This window comes from Mustela lutreola, chromosome 10, assembly GCF_030435805.1.
Source record: "Mustela lutreola isolate mMusLut2 chromosome 10, mMusLut2.pri, whole genome shotgun sequence".
NCBI classification, from domain to species: Eukaryota; Metazoa; Chordata; class Mammalia; order Carnivora; family Mustelidae; genus Mustela; species Mustela lutreola.
The window spans coordinates 41657685-41685684 of NC_081299.1; the positions used below are offsets into that span (position 1 = coordinate 41657685).

At 38.6% G+C, this 28000-nt stretch overlaps 1 protein-coding gene across 3 annotated transcripts in view; it reads left to right on the top strand.

The window, feature by feature from the left end:
• The window catches only part of ZFYVE9 (zinc finger FYVE-type containing 9), a 142227-nt gene that overhangs the window by 72723 nt on the left and 41504 nt on the right, over positions 1-28000 (top strand). For all 3 annotated transcript variants that reach the window (XM_059137367.1, XM_059137369.1, XM_059137368.1), the window contains 2 exons: positions 18789-19013; positions 20539-20621. In XM_059137367.1, the coding sequence (XP_058993350.1) occupies positions 18789-19013; positions 20539-20621 (308 nt within the window). The remainder of the gene's footprint in view (positions 1-18788; positions 19014-20538; positions 20622-28000) is intronic.

Here is a 28000-nt window from a genome sequence, read left to right on the forward strand (position 1 = left end):
CAGTTTGTTTCTCATAGTCCACAGTCTTTCATGGTTTGTCTCTTCTTCCGATTTCTCCCAATTCTCTTCTCTTCTCCATCCCCAGTGTCTTCCGTGTTATTCCTTATGCTCCACAAGTAAGTGAAACCATAAGATAATTGACTGTCTCTGCTTGACTTATTTCACTCAGCATAATCTCTTCCAGTTCCATCCATGTTGATACAAAAGTTGGGTGTTCATCCTTTCTGATGGAGGCATAATACTCCATTGTATAAATGGACAATATCTTCCTTATCCATTCGTCCATTGAAGGGCATCTTGGTTATTTCCACAGTTTGTCAACTGTGGCCATTGCTGCTATGAGCATTGGGGTACAGGTGGCCCTTCTTTTCACTACATCTGTATCTTTGAAGTAAATACCCAGTAGTACAATTACAGGGTCATAGGGTAACTCTATTTTTAATTTCCTAAGGAATCTCCACACTGTTTTCCAAAGTGGCTGCACCAACTTGCATTCCCACCAACAGTGTAGGAGGGTTCCCCTTTCTCCACATCCTCTTCAACACTTGTTGTTTACTGTCTTGTTGATTTTGGCCATTTTAACTGGTGTAAGGTGGTATCTCAGTGTGGTTTTGATTTGAATCTCCCTGCTGGCTCATGATGATGAACATACTTTCATGTGTCTGTTGGCCATTTGTATGTCTTCTTTAAAGTGTCTGTTCATGTCTTCTGTCCATTTATTTATTTTTTTAAAAAGAGTTATTTATTTATTTATCTATTTGACAGAGAGAGAGAGAGAGAGGGAGATCGAGAGAGAGATCACAAGTAGGCAGAGAGACAGGCAGAGAGAGGAGGAAGCAGATTCCCTGTTGAGCAGAGAGCATAATACGGGGCTTGATCTCAGGACCCTGAGATCATGACCTGAGCCGAAGGCAGAGGCACCGAGCCACCCACGTGCCCCTTCTGTTCATTTTTTGACATATTATATGTTTTGTGCGTGTTGAGTTTGAGGAGTTCTTTATAGATCTTGGATATCAGCCCTTTGTAGTGTCATTTGTGAATATCCTCTCCCATTCCGTGTGTTGCCTCTGTGTTTTGTTGACTGTTTCCTTTGCTGTGCAGAAGCTTTTGTTTTTGATGAAGTCCCAAAAGTTCATTTTCACTTGTTTCCTTTGCCTTTCAGACATGTCTTGAAAGAAGTTGCTGTGGCTGATGTCAAAGAGGTTACTGCCTGTGTTCTCCTCTAGGATTTTGATAGATTCCTGCTTCATGTTGAGTTTTTTAACCCATTTCCATTTTATCTTTGTGTATGGTATAAGAGAATGGTCAAGTTTCCTTCTTCTACACACAGCTGTCCAATTTTCCCAGCACCATTTATTGAAGAGACTTTTTTCTACTGTGTACTTTTTCCTGCTTTGTTAAAGGTTATTTCACCATAGAGTTGAGGGTCCACATCTGGGCTTTCTACTCTGTTCCACTGGTCTATGCGTCTGTTTTTGTGCCAGTACCATGCTGTCTTGGTGATCGTAGCTTTTCAGTAAAGCTTGAAGTCAGCCAACATCATTCCCCCAGTTTTGTTTTTCTTTTTCAACATTTCCTTAGCAATTTGGGATCTCTTCTGGTTCCATACAAATTTTAGGATTGTTTGTTTCAGCTCTTTGAAGGATACTGGTGGAATTTTGATTGGGATGGCATTGAAAATATTGATGGCTCTAGGCAGTATAGACATTTTAACAATGTTTATTCTTCTGATCCATGAGCATGGAATGCTCTTCCATCTTTTTGTGTCTTCTTCAGTTTCTTTCATGAGTGTTCTGTAATTCCTGAGTACAGATCTTTTACCTCTTCGGTTGGGTTTATTCCCAAGTATCTTATGGTTCTCAGTGCTATAGTAAATGGAATCTATTCTCTAATTTCCCTTTCTATTTTTTTCATTGTTAGTGTATAAGAGAGCAGCTGATTTCTGTACATTGATTTTGTATCCTGCCACATTACTGAATTGGGGTGGAGTCATTTGGGTTTTCCTTATAAAGTATCATGTCATCTGCAAAGAGAGAGAGTTTGACTTCTTCTTTGCCAATTTGAATACCTTTTATTTCTTTTTGTTGTCTGACTGCTGTTGCTAGGACTTCTAGTACGTTGAACAGCAGTGGCAAGAGTGGACATCCTTGTCATGTTCCTGATCTCAAAGGGAAGGCTGTCAGCTTTTCCCCATTGAGGATGATATTCACTGTGGGTTTTTCATAGATAGATTTTATGAAGTTGAGAATATACCCTCTATCCCAATACTTTGAAGAGTTTTAATCAGGAACAGATGCTGTATCTTGTCAAATGCTTTTTCTGCATCAATTGAGAGGACCATGTGGTTCTTCTGTCTTCTCTTATTGATCTGTTCTGTCACATTAATTGATTTGTGAATGTTGGACCACCCTTGCCTCTCATGGATAAATCCCACCTGGTCATGGTGGATAATCTTTTTAATGCACTGTTGGATCCTACTAACTAGGATCTTGTTGGGAATCTTGGCATCCATATTCATCAGGGATGTTGGTCTGAAATTCCCCTTTTTGGTGGGCTCTTGCCTGGTTTGAGTATCAGGGTAATGCTGGCTTCATAAAAAGAGTCTGGAAGTTTTCCTTCTGTTTCTGTCTTTTGAAACAGCTTCAGGAGAATAGGTGTTACTTCTTCTTTGAATGTTAGGTAGAGTTCTCCAGGGAATCTGTCAGGTCCTGGGCTCTTGTTTTTTGGGAGGTTTTTGATCACTGGTTCAGTCTCATTACTAGATATTCATCTGTTCAGGTTGTCAGTTTATTCCTGATTCAGTTTTGGAAGCTTACAGGTTTCCAGGAATGCATCCATTTCATCTAGGTTGCTTAACCTATTGGCATATAACTGTTGATCATCTGATGATTGTTTCTGTTTCCTTGGTGTTAGTCATGATCTCTCCCTTTTCATTCATAATTTTATTAATTTGGGTCCTCTCTCTTTACTTTTGGGTTAGTTTGGCCAGTGGTTTATCGATCTTATTGATTCTTTAAAAAAACCAGCTTCTTCTTTCGTTGATGTGTTCTACTGTATCTCTAGTTTCTATCTCATTGATCTCTGCTCTAATCTTGATCATTTCCCTTCTTGTGTGTGGGGTTGGCTTAATTTTTTGTTGATCTTCAGTTTTTTAAGGTGTAAAGAGAGCTGGTGTATTCTGGATTTTTCATTTTTTTGAGGGAGGCTTGTATGGTTATGTATTTTTCCTTAGGACTGCCTTTGCTGTATCCCATAGATTTTGAACCAGTGTCTTCATTCTCATTGGTTTTCATGAATTGTCTAAGTTTTTCTTTGATTTCTTGGTTAATCCAAACATTCTCTTTTTTTTTTTTTTTTTAGGATTTTATTTATTTATTTGACAGAGAAAGAGATCACAGCTAGGCAGAGAGGCAGGCAGAGAGAAAGGGGGAAGCAGGCTCGCCGCTGAGCAGAGAGCCCGATGCGGGGCTCAATTCTAGGACCCTGAGATCATGACCCGAGCCGAAAGCAGAGGCTTAACCCATTGAGCCACCCAGGAGCCCCTAAGCCAAACATTCTTAAGCAGAGTGGTCTTTAGCTTCCAAGTGTTTGAATTCCTTCCAAACTTTTTCTTGTGGTTGAGTTCCAGTTTCATAGCATTGTGGTCTGAGAATACACAGGGAGTAATCTCAATTTTGGTATCAGTTGAGCCCTGATTTGTGACCCAGTATGTGGTCTAGTCTGGAGAAAGTTCCATGTACGCTTGAGAAGAATGAGTATTCTGTTGTTTTATGGTGGAATGTTCTGTATATCTATGAGGTCCATCTGGTCCAATGTCATTCAATGCTCTTGTTTCTTTATTAATTTTCTGCTTGGATGATTTGTCTGTTACTGAGAATGGCATGTTAAGATTCCCTACTATTAATGTATTCATATCAGTATGGCTCTTTATCTTAATTAACAGTCATCTTATGTAGTTACTCCTGTATTGGAGGCATAAATATTTGCAATTGTTAGGCAAAGGGTCTATCTTGGTGGATAGACCCTTTAAGAATGATGTAGTGTCCTTCTTTATCTCTGACTACAGTCTTTAGTTTAAAATCTAAATTATCTGATATGAGAATCACTACCCCAGCTTTCTTTTGAGGCCCATTGGCATGAAAGATGCTTCTCCATCCCTTCACTTTCAGTCTGGATATATCCTTAGGTCCCAAATGGGTCTCTTGTAGACAGCATATGGACAGGTCCTGTCATTTTATCCAGTCTGCAACCCTGTGCTGTTTTATGGGAGGGTTTAGGCTGTTCACGTTGAGAGTGATTATTGAAAGAGACGTTTTTATTGACATCATGTTGCCTGTGAAGTCCTTGTTTCTATAGATTGTCTTTTTTTTTTTTTTTAAAGATTTTATTTATTTATTTGACAGAGAGAAATCACAAGCAGATGGAGAGGCAGGCAGAGAGAGAGAGAGAGGGAAGCAGGCTCTCAGCAGAGAGCCCGATGTGGGACTCGATCCCAGGACCCTGAGATCACGACCCGAGCCGAAGGCAGCGGCCCAACCCACTGAGCCACCCAGGCGCCCCTCTATAGATTGTCTTTGTAAATTTCTGTTTTATGACACTCTTGGGTTCTTTCTTCTTTCTTTCTTTATTCTTTCTTCTCTTATAGAACCCCCACTTAATATTTCTTATAGTGCTGGCTTGGTGGTCACATATTCTCTTAAACCTTACTGGTCTTGGAAGCTCTTTATCTCTCCATCCATTTTGAATGTCAACCTTGCGGGATGAAGTATTCTTGGCTGCATGTTCTTCTCATTTAGTGCCCTGAATATGTCTTGCCAGCCCCTTCTGGCTTGCCAGGTTTCTGTTTACAGGTCTGACGTTATTCTTAAGATGGACCTTCCTCTGTATGTACGGAATCTTTTCCCCCTAGCCGCTCTGAGATCTCTTGTCTAAAATTATGATTCATCAGTCTTGTAATCAGGTGCCTTGAGATCGTTCATCTTGGGGGTTGATCTTTCTATCTCTAGGACACGAACATTGGGTCCATAACCCATATTGGGAGAATTTTCATGGAGAATTTTTTCAGCTATATCTTCTGGTCTTCTTTCTTTCTCCACCCCCTCAGGGATCCCAATAATTCTGACATTGAAACATTTCATGGCATCACTTATTTCCTTACTTCTGTTTTCATGGCTTCTAAGCTGTTTGTTCCAGGGCTCCTCCTGATCCTTTTTCTCTATCAGTTTGTCCTCTAGATCACTAATTCTATCTTCTGCCTCAGTTACTGTAGCTGTTAGAGTATTTAGATTAGATTGGATCTCATTGATAGCATTTTTGACTTCTTCCCCAGTGCCTCTCACTTCTGCCTTAATCGGATTCCATGTAGTCACTAATGGTTTTCTCCAACCTAGCCATTGCCTGGATAATTGTTACCCTGAATTCCCTTTCAGACATACTGTTTATGTCCATTTCCAGTAGCTCTGATGGAGAGGGCACAGTCTCTGAATTTTTCCTCTGTTGGGTGTTCCTCCTCCTAGTCATTTTGGTGAGAGGTGGTTGAGGGGATGTGTAGCTGAATATATGAACTGCAATCCAGGCAGGGTGCACCCTGGAACGCTTCTGAGCAATCGGAAGCCACCACCAAAGAGAAAGAAAAAATAAAAACAGAGAAAGAGAAAGAGAGACAGAAAAAAAAAAAAAAAGACCCAGCCAGAATGGGCCCCAAAGGTAAGATATATAAGGTATACAAACAAAAACGGACGAACAAAAAGAGAAACAAAAAGTAAATGACAAGAAAAAAAAAAAAAAAGATCCCAGCCAAAATGAACCCCAAGGATGAGATTTATGTAATCCCAGAACAAAAACAAATACACAGAAACACTGACAGAAGAAGAAGATGGGAGGGTGGTTATAAATCCTCGATGTGGGCGAGGAAGGTTATTTTGATTCTTACTGGGTGTATCTTGATATCTTTGTTAAAAGACTCAACTTTCCAGAGATAAAGGGAGATTAAAAGTGGTTTATATATAGGGGTAGTATTGATTAGGAAAAGAGGATTACCTTGAAGTTTATATCTATATGATCTATATGTATATTAAAAAGAAATAAAATAGAAAAGAAAAAGAAAAATACAGGTATATGTATGAAAAAAGTTCAAGTTAAAAGGTTATTGTGGGGGACGCCTGGGTGGGTCAGTTGGTTAAGCAGCTGCCTTTGGCTCAGGTCATGATCCCAGCATCCTGGGATCGAGTCCCACATTGGGCTCCTTGCTCGGCAGGGAGCCTGCTTCTTCTGCCTCAGCCTGCCATTCTGTCTGCCTGTGCTCGCTCTCTCTCCCTCTCTCTCTCTGATAAATAAATAAAATCTTTTAAAAAAAAAATAAGGTTATTGTGGAATATGTTGTATTAAACCTCTAGTTGTAATGGTAAATAGGTTAAAAGAAATTAAAAAGGACAAGAATAGTGAGAATGAATCAAAAATAAAAGTAGTGGGATACCTGGGTGGCTCAATCAGTTAAGCGACTGCCTTTGGCTCAGATCATCGTCCTGGCGTCCTGGGATCGAGTTCTGCATTGGGCTCCTTGCTCTGTGGGGAGCTTGCTCCGCAGAGAGCCTGCTTTTCCCTCTTCCTCCTCCTGCCACTCTGCCTGCCTGTACTCTCTCTCTCTGACAAATAAATAAAATCTTAAAAAAAAAAAAGTAGTACTATGAAATATACAGGTTTTAGACAGTACCGGGAGCTAAATTGTTTTCCCCTGATATTGGGGTTTTACAGTTTTATGGGGACCCAGTGGTGGTTGTCCTCTGGTTCTTTTGCTCCTTCTTTTGGCTGGCTTTCTGGGCAGGGGCCTGCCGTGTTGTTTTTCAGTTGGTCTTGCTTGGGTCGAGTCCTCCTGCTCCCTGTCAAGGGGCTGGGCTCTGTGGAAACCGGTTTTTCAGGCTTTTGTTCTCTGGAGGTTTTTGTTATTTGGCAGCTTTTTGTGGCTTTTCAGAGGTTTAGTCCTCAGCAGAGAACCCCGATGGTCTCTTGTGGCCTGAAGCACCCGCCTGTCCCTGCACCCCTGTGCCATAACTGCGAGGGATGTTGGTCTAGGGAGCCTGCTTCTGGTGGCTGCCTTTGCCCGGACTGCTGTCTGGGGTAGTTCTTTCAAGTCCAGGTTGGGAGTGTTCAGACTCTCTGCCGGTCCTATAGACCACCGGCTAGCACCCACAGGGAACACTCTCAGGTGAGGTTGGGGAGCATGTTTCAGATCCTGGTCGCACAGTGAACACGAATGCAAAAGGCTATGGTTCTAGAGAATGCCCACCAGACTCTCTTAAGCTTCGCAATCCTGGGGGCTCTGGGACCAGGAACTGGAGGCTCCTCTGCTGACAGACTTTCTCTGGCACCGGTGGTTGCCGGCAGTGGCCAATCTGGGTCCAGGGCTTAGGCCTGCTGGTGACTGCCCAATTCCACCAGTTGCTCTTTTTGAGTGCTTTTAACTAGACTCCAAGCCAATGCTTGTCCCCAATCACAGGGCACTTTTGTATTGGGGTATTTCTTTCCAATGGGTTGCTTCTGGTGACTCCCTCCTCCTTCTTTTTATCCTCTGATATCAGTCCGATCATTCCTAGTATGCTTTACCTGTCCGCTGGTGTCTTCTGCCCCTGTAGGGATTCAGAAGTGTATAATCCTATATCTCAAGCTGGTTTCATGGGTGTTCAGAGTGTTCTGGTAGATAATTAGCTCACTTCAGGGGACTGGTTGAAACAGGGTCTCCTACTTCTCTGCCATCTTACACAAAATTCTGTATTTATTTATTTAAAGATTTTATTTACTTATTTTAGAGAGAGAGTGTGAGGGAAGGAGGAGCAGAGACAGAGAGGGAGAAAGAGAATCCCAAGCAGACTCCACACTGAGTGCAAGGCTAAATCCGAGGAGCCTGAGATCATGACTTGAGCCAAAATCAGGAGTCAAGACACTCAACTGACTGAGCCACCCAGGGGCCCCAGTTCTATTTTTTATTTTTGAGGAACCTCCATGCTGTTTTCCTTAGTGACTGCACCAGTTTACATTCCCAGCAATGGTTCATGAGGGTCTCTTTTCTCTACATCCTCACTTATACTTTGTTATTTTAAAATTAATTTTCAAGGGGCGCCTGCATGGCTCAATGGGTTAAGCCTCTGCCTTTGGTTCAGGTCTGATCTCAGGGTCCTACATCAGGTCCTACATCAGGCTGTCTGCTCTGCGGGGAGCCTGCTTCCCCCTCTCTCTCTGCCTGCCTCTCTGCCTACTTGTGATCTCTCTCTGTCAAATAAATAAATAAACTCTTTTTAAAAAAATAATTAAAAATCTATTGTCAGGATCCAGTAAGAAATTAAATTATCAGGATTTAGTAAGGTAATTAAGTAATAGCAGTGGGAACAAAGAATATTGAGAAGAAATAAAAGACAGTGATGTGTCAGTTCAATAGTGTTTGGTAACTAGACGTGAGGGGTGAGAGGAAACAAGTCCAAGTGGCTTCAAATTTCTGACTTGGACATCCGAGTGGACTTTGTTCTTATTCATCAAGATAATAAATAGAAGAACAGATTTGGCAGAGGAGTGGGAGGCTGGTTCTTTGTCCAGTGTGTTGAATTTGAAATATTGACAACAGATGGTGTTATGTAAATGGACAATGAATATATGAGTATGGACCTCAGGTAGTAGATCTGAGATTTGGGAGACCTAACTTTTATGTGATTGTTGAAACTGTGGTTGTGAATGGGTTAGGTCCCTAAGAGGAGACTAGAGCTGTGACTGGAACTCTGAGAAATACCAACAAGGAAAGGCTGAGAATCATTGCATGAGTCATTAGAATATATGTTTATCATAAGCAGTTACTCACTTTTCAAAATTATCCTTATGTATCAGTAGAATTTATTTTGAACTATCAGATTAAAATGCAAAATTTCTACAACAAAATTACTTTGAAGTGGATAGTAAAATAATGGTGATGTCTAAAGTCAGACTATAACTCATGTAAGCTATTTTAAATGTTGTCTATAATATAGATGGGGGCATGTGCATATATATCTGAGTAAATAGCATTTCAGAGGCATAAACAAGTGAGCCATAAGAGTCTCTCCTCAACTAGGAATCATTTCACACCTAATAAAATACTGGGACTAGGAGGTGTCTTAGATCATCTGCTACAAACTCTTTGTTTTTTAGATGAGGAAAATGAGAGGTGTTAAAGGTTTATCTAAATCACAGACCTAGGTGGTGGCATTTTCTTGATAGCTATTGGTTGGGTAATCCTTTTGGCTCCCAGATGCTGCCTGCAGTTCCATGGCTTCCTGGCTCCATGGATAGTTTACAACAATGATGTTTCCTTTCTTCCAAGTCAGCAGGAGTATGTCTCTGCCTAGATCTAGATTTATCAGCCCATACTGATAATCTCCCTACTGATTAACTCAAAGCCCACTGATTAATAACCTGACTTTGGGGGTACATTCCATTATATTCATAGGTGCTGCCATCACTCAAGGAGAGGGAATTAAATAAGGCATATTTACAGGAGGCAGACAGAATTCTGCCTCCCACACAGGATTTTTGTCCTCCCAAGCATGACACAGACCTGAAACATACTTTACTCATTTGGTATCTTCACCAGTCTTACTGTTGTTCCCTATAGTTTGTTTGCCTTTTGTTGTAAAAGAAAAATATGTTTTTATTTATATTTAATTATCAGTTCAGTATTCAATGTCAGTATCAAAGATCACTATCATTATTCAGTTCAATCAAAATTACTAAATTTGCCATTATATTTTCTCCATACCTGTTTTTTCAGTACCTTGTGTTTCCATTTGAACTTGCTTTTCTTGCTGAAATACATCTTTTAGTTCTCTTAGTGAAGCTCTGTGGTTCATAAACTCTATTAGCCTTTGTGTGTCTGAAATTTTTTTGTTTTGCCATCCCTCTTGGATAATTAATTGGTTGCAAAATTCTAGGTTAACGGATATTTTCCCTCCCTTTCCTCTTTGTTCCCTCATTCCTTACTTTCTTTCTTTTACCTCCCCTTAGCAAGTACTTTGAAAATACGACTCTGTTGTCTTTTGACATCTCCTTCAGTTTTTTTTTTCCTTTTCTTTTTCTGCTCTTGGGCTTTTAGGATTTTCTTTTTATCCTTAATTTTGTGCAAGTCTGTTACAAAGTTTTCTGTGAGTTTTTATAGTCAGGTTTATTGAGGTATAACTTATACACAGTAAGATTCACCTTCTCAGACATAGTTTAGTGAGTATGGATGAACAGATACAGTCATGTAGCCACCACCAAAATCAGCATACACAACATTTCCATCATCTCTCAACCTTGCTTCATGTCCCTTTGTATTTATTCCCCTCCCCTTTGCATCTGCTTCTGGCAGCTATCAATTTGGTTTCATTCCCTATAGTTTTGTATTTTCCAGAAGGCTTTATAAGTAGAATCACACGTTTGTATTGGTTTATTTCATTTAGCATAATGCTTTTGAGATTCATCCATATGATTGTGTGTATGTATGTATTGTACTTTATACATTTACCTGCAATGTATGAAAAGTTTCAATTATTCTGGATCCTTGCCAGCACTTGATATTGCCTCTAAAAGAAAAAAAAAACAACAACTTTATTTTTGCTTTTTTAATGAGTGTGTTGTGGCACCTCATTGTAATTTTAATTTGCATTTCCTTAATGACTAATGATATGAGCATTGTTTCATATGCTTATTTACCATCTGTAGCTCTTCTTTTGCCCATTTAAAAATGAGTTTTATTTGGGTGCCAGGGTGGTTCAGTGAGTTAAAGCCTCTGCTTTCAGCTCTGGTCATAATCCCAGGGTCCTGGGATCGAGCCCTACATCAGGCTCTCTGCTCAGCGGGGAGCCTGCTTCTCCCTCTCTCTCTCTGCCTGCCTCTCTGCCTACTTGTGATCTCTGTCTGTCAAATAAATAAATAAATAAAATAAATATTTTATTTTTAAAAAAATAAAATAAAAATCGAGTTTTCTTAATGAGTTTTTAGTACTTTATAAATTTTGGAGATGGTCCTTTATCAGATAGTGCATTTTGCAAATATTATATTCCAGGACATGTGGCTTGTGTTTTCATTTTCTTAACTGTCTTTTGAAGAGTATAAGTTTTAAACTTTGATGAAGTCCAGTTCACTGGTTTTTCTTTTATAGTTTATACTTTAGTTTCTTAAGAAATATTTACCTTAACCCAAAGTCACAAAAATTTTCTCCTGTATTTTCAATCTGAAAGTTTTATAGTTGTTAACTCTTACATATAGATCTATAATTCATTTTGAGATAATATTTGCACAGGGAGTGAAGTGTTGGTAAGAACAGGGAAGAACAGGTTGGCAAGAACAGGTAAGAATTACCTGTTCTCGGGGCGCCTGGGTGGCTCAGTGGGTTAAAGCCTCTGCCTTCAGCTCAGGTCATGATCTTAGGGTCCTGGGATCGAGTCCCGCATCGGGCTCTCTGCTTGGCAGGGAGCCTGCTTCCTCCTCTCTCTGCCTTCCTCTCTGCCTACTTCTGATCTGTCTCTGTCAAAGGAATAAAAAAATAAAGTTTATTTAAAAAAAAAAAAAAAGAATTACCTGTTCTCTTCAGGATTCTTCTAGCTGAACTAAAAATCATCTTGACAAGAGACAGATCAACAGGAGAAAATCAAATTTAATTCATACGTATGGGTAATCCATACAGACATGGAAATTCGAAAGACAGGCAAGGTGGGGTAATATGTTATTCTGAACTAAGGAGAAGGAGTGGGCAGGGGTCTGGGACGTCAGAGGGAAGGAATACAATTCACTGGAAGATGAAAATGAGTAAATGTTTCAAATATTTTTGGGGCCACCCAGAAACAATGTGACATAGAAAACTTGGATCAAGGCCAAGGCCTGGGTAGGTTCCTCCATATATGCCATACCTAGTTCATAGTATAATGTAATTATATTGTAGGTAGCTCTCTTCCCAGACCAGGTCCTTTATTTAAATTTTTTGTAGGCAGTTGTGTGGAAGGTAAAGAACTGTTCCTAAATCTGCTGGGTTTTAATAGGTTTTTAACTCAAATTAATCTTCATGGCAAAGTGGCCCATCTGAGGGGCAGCCTGCCCTTGGCCCCTACAGAGGTACAGAGGTAAAGCTCAGAAGTTTTTTGTTTTGTTTTGTTTTTTTGTTTTCTTATGGACATCCAGTTGTTCAGCACAATTTGTTAAAAAGACTATCCTTTGCCACTGAATTACCTTGTTACTGTTTTTGAACATTAGTTTGTATTCTGTGTATAGGTCTCTTTCTCTATTATTCCATTGATCTGTATGTGTACATATATGGGGATTTAGTTTTATTTTTGCTACCTAGTGCCAAAAGTGTAGTTTTGATCTCAAAATATACTTCTTTCTTTCATTTGGAAAATTCTTGGTTATTATCTCTTTGAATATTACTTCTCTTTCATTTCCAACATTTTCTTCTTTTGGAACTCCTTTTTTATGTTGGAACCTCTGAAATCAGTCTTGATCTCTGAACTATTGTTTGGGTAATTTTTCTTTGCCTTTTGTGCTGGATCCTGGAGTACATTCTCTCTTCAAAAAACTCATTAAGAGGAATATTAATGTGAACTGATTAATATTTACATGGACATAATAAGGTTACACTGTTATTAATTTTCAGCTTTTAGATTTAACTTTGGAACAAGGCAAGAAGATAATTAAAATTATAAACACTGACTGTAGATATTAACCTTGCAAGTGAAATCATTTTTAAAAAATTTTTTAAATTTTTTATGAACATATAATGTATTATTAGCCCCAGGGGTACAGGTCTGTGAATTTGCCAGGTCTACACACTTCACAGCACTCATTATATCATATACCCTCCCCAATGTCCACAACCCCACCACCCTCTCCCTATCCTCCTCCCCCCGGTCACCCTCAGTTTGTTTTGTGACAGTAAGAGTCTCTCATGGTTTGTCTGCCTCCCGATCCCATCTTGTTTCATTTATTCTTTTCCTACCCCCCAAACCCCGCACGTTGCATCCACTTCCTCATATCAGGGAGATCATATGATCTTTCTCTGATTGACTTAGTGAAATAATTTTTATCTTTGAAAAATGCTTTTTGTTCCCTTCCAGTCATTTGTAACTTAATGTTTGTAGACATGTTTATCTTCTCTCAGAGGTTCTTTGGGTATCCTAAATCTAATTCTGAATTGAGAGTATATTTGTGTAACATAGTAATGGGTATGAAGACCCAATTGAAGCTACTTTAAACCTTCTGGAGGTTTCTCACTACAATTAGAATAAACTCCAAATGCCTTTGGCTAATAAGATCCTATTTGATTTAGTCTAAAGATTTCTTTGACTTTATCTTTTACTACTCCTTAGTTGCTTTAGCTACATTGATCACCTTTGTGACCTTTGAACCCATCAAACCCATTTCTAACTATTGGCTTTTGTACTTACGTTCCTAGACCTGGAATGCTCTCCTTTGTAGATCTTAACTGGTTGGTATCTTCTCTTCATTCAGGTTTGATCTCAAATATTTCCGCCTCAAAGCATTTTTCCCTGACCCTCTTAGCTAAAGAAGTGTTTTGTCCTCTTTTCCTACCAGTCTTTTACATTACCTTCCTTGTTTTATTTTCTTCAAAACATTTATCTCTAACTTTACTAACTGATGTTGTTAATTTGTCTTCCTCCTTTAGAATATAAGCTCTGTGAGGGCAAGACTTATCTCTCTGGCTCAACTCTGTGTACCAGCCTTTAGAACTAATAGTCTGGCACATTGAAGAAGCTTAATAAAAAGAACCTGTGGATTGAAGGAATCAATAAATTGATATGATGTCACTAGGAAGTATTTTGTTTGTCATTTTGTGGAGAAGTACCTGGAGGCAATGAATCCTGAGAGAATGCTTCTATTAATAAAAATGCCATACTTCTTATTCCTGACTTCTTGTTCCCATTGGGACTTGGAAACAAGAGTAAATTCTATTGAGGTCAACCTAGGAGTGTTTCTGAGACCCCAGTGTCTCCGGTCCTTGAGAAAGAAATACCAGGGGTCACTCATGCAGATTACTTGGGAACTTTCTATAATTTAATATCTTTGAAAAAAAAAAACTACTAAAATCTTCCTTATTTTGTATCTTTAAATTGTAGTCACCTGGGTTAACCCAGATGAACTTTTGGTTAATTTAAATTTCTTATAGAGGGGTGCCTGGGTGGCTTAGTTGTTAAGCGTCTGCCTTCAGCTCAGGTTATGATCCCAGGATCCTGGCATTGAGCCCCGCATAGGGCTCCCTGCTTAGCGGGAAGCCTGCTTCTCCCTCTCCCACACCCCCTGCTTCTGTTCCCTCTCTTGCTATGTCTCTCTCTGTCAAATAAATAAGTAAAATCGTCAAAAAAACACAAATTTCTTATGTAGATTTATCAACAGGCAAAATAAATTTTGCCTAAATGTTTTATGTTACTAATGTGTCGGTTATTAATAAGCTGCAATCATTTTTGAATTTTATTTTTATTAATTTTATAATGTCACTAATAAAATTATAGGCCTCAAATACAATGGAGTTTGATTTTTTATTTTTTAAAATGGAGGTTTATCTCAGTCTAAGAATATTGGTTCCTACTCCCTATTGACTTAGAAAGAAATGTATTTAGATATTTTTAAACCACCATCTCTTGCCAATTTTCCATCCCCGCCAAGTATTTAGAAGAAAAATTATAGGTGGATTAGAGAAGAGGGGAAAAAAGAGATTTTAAAATAGTAGTCTCCTAAAGAATATAATTGATAAGACATGTATTAAAAAATGATAGGTATCCTGTAAATATTTGTGGAATGACTGGGACTCTATCAGGTATTATGCATCTTAGAAAATATTCTGCTAATATGTGTATCTTTATTTCTTTTTTGGACCAGTATCACAATATATATCCTATGGTAAATGTGTAATTGATCTATCAATGTCCAGTAATTGTTTCATATTTTAGTGGCTTGCTGATATTTCTCATGGCCATAAAAATTCACTGCTTATAGTCTTTAGTATTACTGAAGTAGGTCACTTTTTTAGCTTTAAAATAGGAAAAAAAAAAAAATGGGACGCCTGGGTGGCTCAGTTGGTTAAGCAGCTGCCTTCGGCTCAGGTCATGATCCCAGCGTTCTGGGATCGAGTCCCACATCGGGCTCCTTGCTCCACGGGGAGCCTGCTTCTCCCTCTGACTCTGCCTTCCACTCTGCCTGTGCTTGCTCTCGCTCGCTCTTTCTCTGACAAATAAATAAATAAAATCTTAAAAAAAAAAAAAAAAAAAGGAAAAAAAAAGTTTCCTAAACCATGTGTTTCCAGGGAAGGAGGAACTTCATTGGTGTTTTCATCATCATCAATAATTTTCTTGTATTGTTTTTCCAGTTAAAGATTTTATATCATGGTTTGGATTTTCAGTCTTTTTTTTTATAATTAACTGAAATTTAGTTTGTATCTTTTTGAAAAGGAGCCGTGGTATTGCTGCTTTTGCAAAGTAATTTTTCGGACAATGAGAAAGTAATATGGACTATTTATGAAGAACTGATTTAAGACTAATATCTAGTATTTATTTATTTTATTATTTTAAAAGATTTATTTGAGAGAGACACGAGTGTGCATGCTCAGGGTGGGGCAGAGGGAGAAGGGGAGAGAGTCTTAAGCAGACTCCCTGCTAGGTATGGAGCTTGATGCGGGGCTCTGTCTCACAATCCTGAATGCTTAATGGACCGCACCACCCAGTTGCCTCTCTAGTATTTTTTGAGCACTCAGTATGTGCTAGGCCATATTTATTGTTTTATGTGTACTATTTCATTTGTTCTCGACTACAACTCTGTGATTCATACTGTTCTTGTCCCCATTTTACATATGAGCAAACTGAGAGGCACCAAGGGTCTAAGTAACTTGCCGAAAATCAAACACATAGTTGATTAGTGGCTGAACCCAGGTTTGAATTCAGCTGTGTCTTTTCTAAATCCTATGTTTTAAAAAAGCTGTAAACTGCCTTTTGAACTTTTTGAAGTTACATGGTAAATCTTACAGATGCTTTAAACTGAGGAAATGACCTTTTCTGAAATACTCCTACTTAACTGTAGTTTACTGTCTTACAAAGAACACCAAGGGACTATCTACATTCTTTTGATACTTTGAGGTTTAGTTATATGTTAATATTCACGATATTACTATTTCTTGAAACATTGGTTTGGAAATTGTCCATTCAAGTTAGTTGTGAGGATAAACATGCTTTGAAACAAAAGGAAGCTGTTGCTAGATACAAAGTTGTATTTGAATCGAATTTGAAGGTGGCTGTAAGCACTTTGAAGAACAAAGTTAAAATTCCAAATTTAAGATGGAAAATTGCAGATTACTACATGTATATGTATATATTTTAAAGATAGTATGATATATGGAAAGACTAGGAGATTGAATATCTGCTTTCTAGATCTTACTTTGCTGCTTATTTTATCTTGTGTCTTTTGAGAGTCACTTCACCTCTACTCCTAACCTTCAGTTTCTTTACCTATAAAATAAAAATCCAGAACTTCAGAGAAATGACACCTGCTGTTGATCTGATGATTATCTGATCAAAGTCATGGGAAATTGCTTTGTAAGCTATTGATATAAAACCTTTGATATACTTGTCAGGTCATTTAAGCTCAGAAGCAAGAATTTTTTTCTATTTTATTTATATGGATTCCATAGTGGTCTTGGGGCATATAGAATTAATTCAGTGGATTCATTGTATTGAATGCTTCCATAGTGAAGTACATGTATAAACAAATCTATAATAGACTATATGAATTCAAGAGCCCCAGATTAAATTTTCAATGAAAGCCTGTCTTTGTCAAATTCTCATACCCAGTGTTTTATTTTTGCTGGTATCTATACCTGTGGAATGCAACTTGCTTATAGATAAGATGGTATGTAACAATCTAAATTAAATCACTCACTAAGATTGATAGAGACTTACCTTAAAAAAATATTTTTGAAGAAAATAGATGCTTACAGGATAACATATATTTTATAATATAAAGGGGCATAGTGAGGAATCTGCATGTGATTGAGACAGGGAGGAGGAGGTTGTTAGGTGGTAGAAGCAAAAAGGTAATATCTGGAAAAATAACCAGTAATAGATTATCCAAACATAATCCAGTCTCTAATAGGGCAATCCCCAAAGGGATGATGAATGAATGTGTTGAGTGCAAGGCCAACATAGTTTTCACCTTTGAGTTGTATGCACTAGGCCAGTCTAAAGAAACATAAACATTATGCTCTCATTAGAACTTTAGAGGAATGATACTGTGTACTGTACATTATGGATGGAAACAATATCTTCTACCTCTTTTGCCTCCCATTCTTCTCCTCCCCCAGATTAAAAGATGAAAATGGATACAAATCTTATTCTAAAATCTTTGATAAAGCAAAGATAAGACTATAATACTTGGCTGATCATTATATGTATATGTAAATTATAACAATAATAGCTGCAAGTTTTTTGAGAACACATTGTGTGCCATGATGCTGTTAGGCATTTTGGAGAAATTCTATCATTTATTCTTCACAACAGGTCTGAAATTTGTAATTTTCCCCATTTTACATAGCTATACTTATCCCCAAATCACATAATAGTGATTGAACTAGTATTCAAACCCATACCTCTGTGACTCCACAATCTGAGATTTTTTTTTTTCCCAAAATACCATACGCTTCCTGGATATGGGAATTTGTTTTGTTTTGTTTTTATAGATCTGGCCCAGAAGATCAAATGTGCAGCCAGATTTGGTTAATCCTGGGGCAAGAGTACTGCCCATAAATGTCTTTGGCAGATGATGATGTTCAGGTGAACATGGCTCTCAGCCACAAAGCTTCTCCATGTTTTGTGGGGAGTTGTTTCCATCACTTGTGGACCCTACTATCAGCATAGCTTCCTATTTCCCTCAAGGAATCAGTGAGCCATCATTGAACTGTTCTGTGAACAGACTCTAGTTTTCCAGGAAAGTAAGCGTTAAGTTTGCTGATGATGATTTCTGCATTTGCTGTTACTGCTTTCAGAAATATCAGAAGACATTTACACATGTCTAGGGAACCTATCTACTGTTACCAGACAGCTCCTGTTGGGAAGTTCTTTTGTAATTCTAAACTGAGGAAAATGTCTTCCTAATGAAAGGCTGATTTGTCACTGTTTCATGTAAAAAAATTTGAGTTAGGAAGTGCTTAGTCAAGAGCTTTTGCAGCTAGAAGAAAAAAAAACTAATATGAATTTAAATAAACTCTACATTATGATTCATATTTGTCTCACTCACAAATCCTATGATACTACCTTCTCCATAAATTTTCTTCCCTCAATGTCTCATACATAACTGTACTTACTCTTAATTTGTTATGTTCATGAGTTGACTTTATTCACCCAATGAGATTGTAAGCCCTGCAAGAACAGGTACCTAGTAGTAATGTTTTTTTAAATGACTTTTGGGGCAGTAATTCTTACCCCGAGACTTCTAATTTAGACAGTAGAGCTGTCCAGTCTAAGGAAGGCATCAATATTTTTGGCTTTTGGCTAGGTAGACTTCTACAGTGTGATAACATAAGCTATTTCATGCTCACCAGAGGCCCTGATAACATTGGAAAACAAATTTTCATTTAATAAATACCTTTATTTAAAAAACAACATTATAAACATGTCTTTCATAATGAAAGTTTGGGAATTAGTGTTTGGCCATGTCTGGCCCAATGTTAAGTATTAATGATTACTAAGAATATGATTGATTTATTGATAGAATAATTAATGAACTTTTTGTTTTAGGAAATGTTGTGGGCAACTTGGGACATTCCTTCTTCAGTCAGAGTTTCCTTGGCAGTAAAGAACATGGTGGATTCTTATATGTGACATCTACTTACCAGTCACTGCAAGACCTAGTACTCCCAACCCCACCTTACTTGTTTGGGATTCTCATCCAGAAATGGGAAACTCCTTGGGCTAAAGTGTTTCCCATCCGACTAATGTTAAGACTTGGAGCTGAATATCGACGTAAGTAGTAAAATAGCTTCTTCTATGCTATATAACCAAAATGTGATGGCTAAATAAAGGCCTGAGATAATCAGACCCCCACCCCCCAGTGATAGTCCAACAGAAGTCTTTTGAAGTAGCTAAGCTAAATTTGGCCATTGTCTTTACTTATTTTAGCTTTAATGGTAAAGACTAAAAATCTCAAAATTGGAAGTTAGTGATTAATACCTTATAAACTTAAGTTCATCTTCAGAAAAAATGTATTGGACTTTAACAAGTAACCTTTTACAGTATCTGTAGTGAACTTTTTTTTTTTTTTTTGCTATTTTGTTGGAAAATAGTTATGACAAAGTATATCTTACATAACATAACAGGTACTGGAAACTAGTGGTATAGCGATCACTTTCAGTTGGTAAAGTGAGCAGTAGAAGAGCTTCCTTGCCCATTGTGGAAGTCATACAACTAAGTTATGAGGTTTCTTTTAAGACATTAAGGCTTAAATGTAAGTTTTATTTTAAACTATATTTTTACTTGATCAGAATTCCTGTGGTCTAGGAATTGGGCCATTTGAACAAGATTCTTAACTCTGTGACTTACTAGCTCTGTACCTTTGGGCAAATCACTTAATCTGTCAGTTTCTTCTGAACTTGCCTTTTACGTTATGTAAGATTATTAAAAGGATCAAATGAAATAATGAAAAACTATTTTATGAATCATAAAATAATATATGCTTTCAGCAAGTCAGCTTCATTCTTTCACTTATTCATTCAGTAAGAATTTAATAAAGGCCTACTATTTGTAACAAATCCTGCGAATTTAGAAATAGTTAAGACATGGCTACAGGTTCTTAGAAACTTTTGTAAGGAAGACATACAGAAATCATGATTACAGTAGTATTATTGTATTAAAACACATGTTCAAAGTTAACCAAGTTCTCTTGGAGTTCTGAGATGGGCCCTAACTTCACCAAGAATGAAGGAGTTGGATAAGGAACATTTCTTGGACCAATTTACTTCTGGACTGAATTGTGAAAGAGGCATATGAATCAGCTAAATGAAGTAGGGAAAGGAAAGGGTATGTATGCAGAGGAAACATGTTATCTTCCTGTCTTGTACAGGCAGTTCACCCCCTAACATTCAAAGAGTAAGCCAAATAATAGGCCACCTCATGTTTGGCTGTTCTAAGGAGAATCCTGGTGGGGAGGTATATAAGACTGAACACAGAAGAATTAGGAAAGATTTGTTTCCCCAGATCATATTAATCCAGTTTGAAGAAGAGTGCTTCCTAAGACTTTGTAGTTCATTTTTAAGACTGCTGCATCAAAAGGCTTATTCGGGTCATCAAAAGACTTAACTCTGGTATGGTTTGTAGAAGGCTCAGAATTTGTCTTTGATGCTACCGTGCTAAATACTTTTGACCCCTAAATTTCATTTGATCTAAAACAGCTATTCCATTTATATTTTGAAAATTTTATGAACCCTGATGTCTCTCTTTTACCAAAATATTAAGCTGTCAGACTTAGTCTCATTATTTCTCATTTCCATAGTTTATCCATGCCCACTCTTCAGTGTCAGATTTCGGAAGCCATTGTTTGGAGAGACGGGGCATACCATCATGAATCTTCTTGCAGTAAGTTGGAGATTTTTATTGCCTTCTTTCTTACTGGGGTTTGTACAGAAGAAGGAAGAGAGGGATTTCATTTTTTGTTAATAGCCATATCCCTGCCACTTCAGGCAAGTGGAGATTTATGCTGTAGGAAAAGAACAACATATATATTCTCTGGAAAGTATATGGTGCTTTGGAGTGGAAATAGTACAGGATTTCAGCTCTTTGTTATACATTTGCTATCGAAGTTACCTTGCAGGATTATTTTGAGGTCTAGAGGTAATGTATATTTAAAGCACCTAGCATTCTTGTTTTTATTTTAAGTGTACCATATCATCCCAGTGTCCCCTTTGTCTGTATAGCTTATTGTTTAGCCCAGGATAGCTCAGAGGTTTATTCAAATACCTTAAGCAAATAAGGTATTCATTCTTTTCTGATGGATTTGTGTGTAGGTTGGGATTCAAACTTTATTCTTTTCCTTTCCCCTGGGCTCTCCCATGTACCTTTGCTCTTGCACAGCCTCTGACTCTTTTGACTAAGGATATTGTTTGGCTTGGGCCTGCTAAGGCCTTTGCTGTACGTGTGCATAGACCAAGGTCAATCCTGGGTATTTGGAGCGTTTATGAAGTTTGCTATGGTTTTCTTACCTCCCGGAACCTTTGTTAAATCTCTGCTATTCTGCCTGGTTATTACTTTCCCCAAATAGGCTAACAACCTCAAGCTAACTGAGCTGCTGGCCCTCAGTTCCCGCTAGCCACTGAGATTACCACTGCAGCTGCTCCCACTCCAAGTAAGATCCTTCAAGTAGCAGAGCTGATGTTTCCACAAACTATCTTGAACCACCTGAGAGGGCTAGGGTGCAGCCCCAAGAAAGATCACAGACTCAGCTCTACTATGCTTGCTTGAAGTTCAGTAGCTTTCACAAATAAACACAGCTCAGCATGTTGTATGCCTTTGGTCTAACTCCAGAACATCATAGTGATTGTTTTTAAAAAACTATTTACCCAGCTTTTTAGTTGCTTTTTAGGGGGTGGATTTATTTCCTTACTCTGTCTTGCATTTGTTATTATAGCTTTTACTATGTTTTAAAGAGATTTCAGTAATAAGAAAAACTTTTTTTTTTTTAAAGATTTTATTTATTTATTTGACAGAGATCACAAGTAGGCAGAGAGGCAGGCAGAGGGTGGGGGGAGCAGGCTCCCTGCTGAGCAGAGAGCCCAATGTGGGGCTCAATCCCAGGACCCTGGGATCATGACCTGAGCTGAAGGCAGAGGCTTTAACCCACTGAGCCACCCAGGCGCCCCAATAAGAAAAACTGTTGTAGCTTTACCTGTGTAGTTGCCATTTTCAGTGATCTTCATTCCTTTGTGTAAATCTGTATTTCCCTCTGGTGTTGTTTTCCTTCTGCCTGAAAGATTTCCTAACATTTATTGTCATGTGGATCTTCTGGTAAGAAACTTGTTTGGTGGGGTGCCTGGGTGGCTCAGTGGGTTAATCTGCCTTCAGCTCAGGTTGTGATCTCAGGGTCTGGGGATTGAGCTCCGCATCAGGCTCTCTGCTTGGTGGCGAGACTGCTTCTTCCTCTCTCTGCCTGCTTCTCTGCCTACCTGAGATCTCTCTCTGTCAAATAAATAAAATCTTTAAAAAAAAAAAAAAAAGAAACTTGTTTGGCATTTGTATTTCTAACAGTATCTTTATTTTACCTTCATATTTGAAAAATATTTTTGCTGGATATAGAATTCTAGGTTGGCAGTTTTATTCTTTGAGTATTTTAAGATTTTTTTGTTTATTTATTTGACAGAGATCACAAGTAGGCAGAGAGGCAGGCAGAGAGAGGAAGGGAAGCAGGCTCCCCGCCAAGCAGAGAGCCCGACATGGGGCTGGATCCCAGGACCCCGGGATCATGACCTGAGCCGAAGGCAGAGGCTTTAACCCACTGAGCCACCCAGGCGCCCTATTTAATTTTATTTTTTAAAGATTTTATTTATTTATTTGAGAGAGAGAGAGTGAAACAGCACAAGCAAGGAAAGCGGTAGAGGGAGAAAGGGGCTCCCCTTTGAGCAGGGAGCCCAATGAGGGTTTGATTGCAGGACCCTAGGATCATGACATGAGCTGAAGGCAGACGCTTAACCGTCTGAGCCACCCAGGCGCCCTGCTTTTCTTTTTTTAAAGATTTTATTTCTTTATTTGACAGAGACACAGCGAGAGAAGCGCTCAGCAGGGAGCCTGATTTGGGCTCCATCCCAGTCCCCTGGGATCATGACTTGAGCGGAAGGCAGATGCTTAATGACTAAGCCACCCAGGAGCCCCCTAACTCTGCTTGTATTTTGACATTAATAATGTCAGGAGTAATTTTATATATAAAAGTGCATAACAGAACTATCGGGGCACCACGCAGGCACCCCTTCTTTGAGTATTTTATTTTTTCCTTTTTTTATTATGTTCAGTTAGCCAATGTATAGTACAGCATTAGTTTTTTGTTTGTTTTGTTTTGTTTTGTTTTTTAAAATTTTTTTATTTTTTATAAACATATATTTTTATCCCCAGGGGTATGGGTCTGTGAATTGCCAGGTTTACACCCTTCACAGCACTCACCATAGCACATACCCTCCCCAATGTCCATAACCCCACCCCCCTTCTCCCAGCCCCCCTCTCCGTAGCAACCCTCAGTTTGTTTTGTGAGATTAAGAGTCACTTATGCTTTGTCTCCCTCCCAATCCCATCTTGTTTCATTTATTCTTCTCCTACCCCCTTAACCCCCCATGGTACATCTCCACTTCCTCATATCAGGGAGATCATATGATAGTTGTCTTTCTCCAATTGACTTATTTCGCTAAGCATATACCCTCTAGTTCCATCCACGTCATCACAAATGGCAAGATTTCATTTCTTTTGATGGCTACATAATATTCCATTGTGTATATATACCACATCTTCTTTATTCATTCATCTGTTGATGGACATCTAGGTTCTTTCCACAGTTTGGCTATTGTAGACATTGCTGCTATAAACATTCGGGTGCACGTGCCCCTTTGGATCACTACATTTGTATCTTTAGGGTAAATACCCAGTAGTGCAATGGCTGGGTCATAGGGTAGTTCTATTTTCAACATTTTGAGGAACCCCCATGCTGTTTTCCAGAGTGGTTGCACCAGCTTGCATTCTCACCAACAGTGTAGGAGAGCTCCCCTTTCTCTGCATCCTTGCCAGCATCTGTCATTTCCTGACTTGTCAATTTTAGCCATTCTGACTGGTGTGAGGTGATATCTCATTGTGGTTTTGATTTGTATTTCCCTGATGCGGAGTGATATGGAGCACTTTTTCATGTGTCTGTTGGCCATCTGCATATCTTCTTTGCAGAAATGTCTGTTCATGTTTTCTGCCCATTTCTTGATTGGATTATTTGTTCTTTGGATGTTGAGTTTGCTAAGTTCTTTATAAATTTTGGACACTAGCCCTTTATCTGATATGTCATTTGCAAATATCTTCTCCCATTCTGTCAGTTGTCTTTTGGTTTTGTTAACTGTTTCCTTTGCTGTGCAAAAGCTTTTGATCTTGATAAAATCCCAGTAGTTCATTTTTGCCCTTGCTTCCCTTGCCTTTGGTGATGTTCCTAGGAAGATGTTGCTGTGGCTGAGATAGAAGAGGGAGGTTGCTGCCTGTATTCTCCTCAAGGATTTTGATGGATTCCTTTCTCACATTGAGGTCCTTCATCCATTTTGAGTCTGTTTTCGTGTGTGGTGTAAGGAAATGGTCCAATTTCATTTTTCTGCATGTGGCTGTCTAATTTTCCCAACAGCATTTATTGAAGAGGCTGTCCTTTTGCCATTGACATTCTTTCCTGCTTTGTTGAAGATTAGTTGACCATAGAGTTGAGGGTCAATTTCTTGCCTCTCTGTTCTGTTCCATTGATCTATGTGTCTGTTTTTGTGCCAGTACCATGCTGTCTTGACGATGACAGCTTTGTAATAGAGCTTAAAGTCCGGAATTGTGATGCCACCAACTTTGGCTTTCTTTTTCAATATTCCTTTGGCTATTCGAGGTCTTTTCTGATTCCATATAAATTTTAGGATTATTTGTTCCATTTCTTTGAAGAAAATGGATGGTACTTTGATAGGAATTGCATTAAGTGTGTAGGGTGCTTTAGGTAGCATAGCCATTTTCACAATATTTATTCTTCTAATACAGGAGCATGGAACATTTTTCCATTTCTTTGTGTCTTCCTCATTTTCTTTCATGAGTACTTTATAGTTTTCTGAGTATAGATTCTTAGCCTCTTTGGTTAGGTTTATTCCTAGGTATCTTATAGTTTTGGGTGCAATTGTAAATGGGATTGACTCCTTAATTTCTCTTTCTTCTGTCTTGTTGTTGGTGCAACTGATTTCTGTGCATTGGTTTTATATCCTGACACTTTACTGAATTCCTATTCTAGCAGTTTTGGAGTGGAGTCTTTTGGGTTTTCCACATATAGTATCATATCATCTGCGAAGAGTGATAGTTTGACTTCTTCTTTGCTGATTTGGATGCCTTTAATTTCCTTTTGTTGTCTGATTGCTGAGGCTAGGACTTCTAGTACTATGTTGAATAGCAGTGGTGATAATGGACATCCCTGCCGTGTTCTTGACCTTAGCGGAAAAGCTTTCAGTTTTTCTCCATTGAGAATGATATTTGTGGTGGGCCTTTCTTTGAGTATTTTAACGATGAATAGCAATCACGTTACTGTTTTCTGGTTTGCATTGTTTCAGACTTTGTTCCCTCTTTGTTCCTGTCTGTGTAATATTTTTTCCTTCTCTGTGTGCTTTAAGGTGTTTCTTTTTATTACTGGTTTTAAACAATATGATTATGTACCTTTTTATGGTTTTTTTTTTAGTGTGTTTCTTGTGCTTGGAATTTGTTGAGCTTCTTAGCTTTTGTGAGTTTATAGTTTTGATCAAACAACATTTGCCACCTCCTCTTCTTCTTCAGGGACTCTAATGTTATAGACATATTAAGCTGCTTGAAATTGTTCACACCTCACTAATGCTCCTTTTTTTAATTTTTTTATTTTTCTTTTTTTTTCCTCCTTGTGTTTCATTTTGAATGGTTTTTACTATTGAGACTTCAAGTCAAGTATCTTTTATTTTGTATTGTTAAAGCTGTCAGTTCCATTTTGGGGGGGGGGGAGAGGTGATCTCACTCATTATAATTTTCATCTCTAGAAATTTGACTTAAGTCTTTTCTATATCCCGTATGCCTGTACTTAATTTTTTAAACATCTGGAATATCATTGGAACCTTATAATGTTTTTGTTTGGTAATTCTAAGATCTCTATCGGTTCTAGTTCAGTTTCCATTGATTAATTACCCTCTTACTTTGAGTTGTATTTTCCTGCTTCTTTGCACGCTTGATGTTTTTAAAGTTCTTATTGGATGCCAAATATGATTTCTCCACACTAGGTGCTAGATCTTTTTGTATTCTGTAAATATTCTTAAGTTCTGTTACAAGTAAGGCAGTTAATTTACCTAGAAATAGTTTGATCCTTTCAGTCTTGCTTTTAAGATTTGTAAGGTGGGGATGCCTGGGTGGCTCAGTGGGTTGAGCCTCTGCCTTCAGCTCAGGTCATGATCTCAGGGTCCTGGGATCGAGCCCCACATCAGGCTCTCTGCTCGGCTGGGAGCCTGCTTTCCCCTATCTCTCTGCCTGCCTCTCTACCTACTTGTGATCTCTCTCTCTCTCTGTCATATAAATTTTTTTTAAAAACCTTTAAAATAAAAAAAACAAAAAAAGATTTGTAAGGTGGAACCAAAGTCTTATTTACTAGAGTACTAATTATTCCCCACCACTAAGGCAAGACCCTCTGATTACTTGTAATTACTCTGGCCCTATTTGGAATTAGGCCAAACTTCACAGATCAAAGGCACATTTCTTTACAAGACTTTTTTTTTCCCCCCCAAGATTTTATTTATTTGTCAGAGAGAAAGAGACACCAAGAGAGGGAACACAAGAGAAACATACTCCACACTGAGCAGAGAGCCCAATGCAGGGCTTGATCCTAGGACTCTGGGATCACGACCTGAGCCCAAGGCAGATGCTTAACAACTGAGCCATCCAGGTGCCCCACAAGACTGTTGTTAATTTTGGCACTAGCTTCAAGTTTAGGGGTTCCCAGGCTACCTATACTTCTGACTAACTGGATACAAATGCTAGCATTCCCATTGCCCTCTCAGTTTTGATAATTCACTGGACTGATTCACAGAACTCAGCAAGGTATATAATACTTGTGATTACAGTTTTATTATAATACTTGTGATTACAGTTTTATTATAATAAAGGAAATACAAATCAGCCACCTAGGTGGCTCAGTGGGTTAAAGCCTCTGCCTTCGGCTTGGGTCATGATCCCAGGGTCCTGGGATTGAGCCCCGCATTGGGCTCTCTGCTCAGCGGGGAGCCTGCTTCCTCCTTTCTCTCTCTCCCTGCCTCTCTGGCTACTTGTAGATCTCTGTCTGTCAAATAAATAAATAAAATCTTTAAAAAAAAAAAAAAGAGAGAGAGAGACATATAGTACAAGGTCTGGGAGAAACCCACACAAGAAGCCTCTGTGTCCTCTGGGACATGTCACCCTGCTGATACATTGATTTATATTATAACATGCATGGAATAAGCACCTGTACTTTGTGTCCTGAGTTTTTATTGGAGTTTCCTTACATAGGCATGACTGACTGAGTCATTGGCCATGTGATTGAACTCAGTCTCAAGCCCCTCCTGATATCATGTGCCTCAAGGCCCCATCTTCTAATCACATGGTTGATCTTTCTGGGATGACCCGCCCCCATCCTGAATTATTTTGTTCACATGAACTCTCTGAGGACCCACCATGAGTCAATAAATTAACATAGACTATCAGGGATCCACCACTGAATAATGAAGACATTCTTATCATTCAGGAAATTCAGGGGTTTGGAGGCTACCTCTCAGGAACCTGGACAAAGGCCAGCCAAATTCTTTGTCATGTAAGAATATTCTAAGCTAATGCCCATTGAATATGAGGTTTACTGCTCTGGTTTTTAGGACCAGGCACTGTTCCCACACCTGTATAACAGATAATGTTCCCAGTAATCATTTCAGGTAGTTTCTGCACTGGGCTTACAAAGATTTGTCACACACATTCACTGATCAGAACTCTGCTGAATTCTTGAGTGAGACACTCTGCAAATCTTTGGACCTCTTCTCTGCAGTGTTCTCCTCTCTTATACTCTGTCCTGTGAACTCTAGCCACCTTGTGTTTTTGGATTTTCAGTTTTATCAACTCAACTCAGGAAATCTGCCAGGTCCCCTGTGTTCCCCCTTCCTACACCTGAGCTTGGAAACTGTTTTGTTTGGAGGCATAACCTGGATACTCCTAGAGCTCATCTTGTTTTTTTC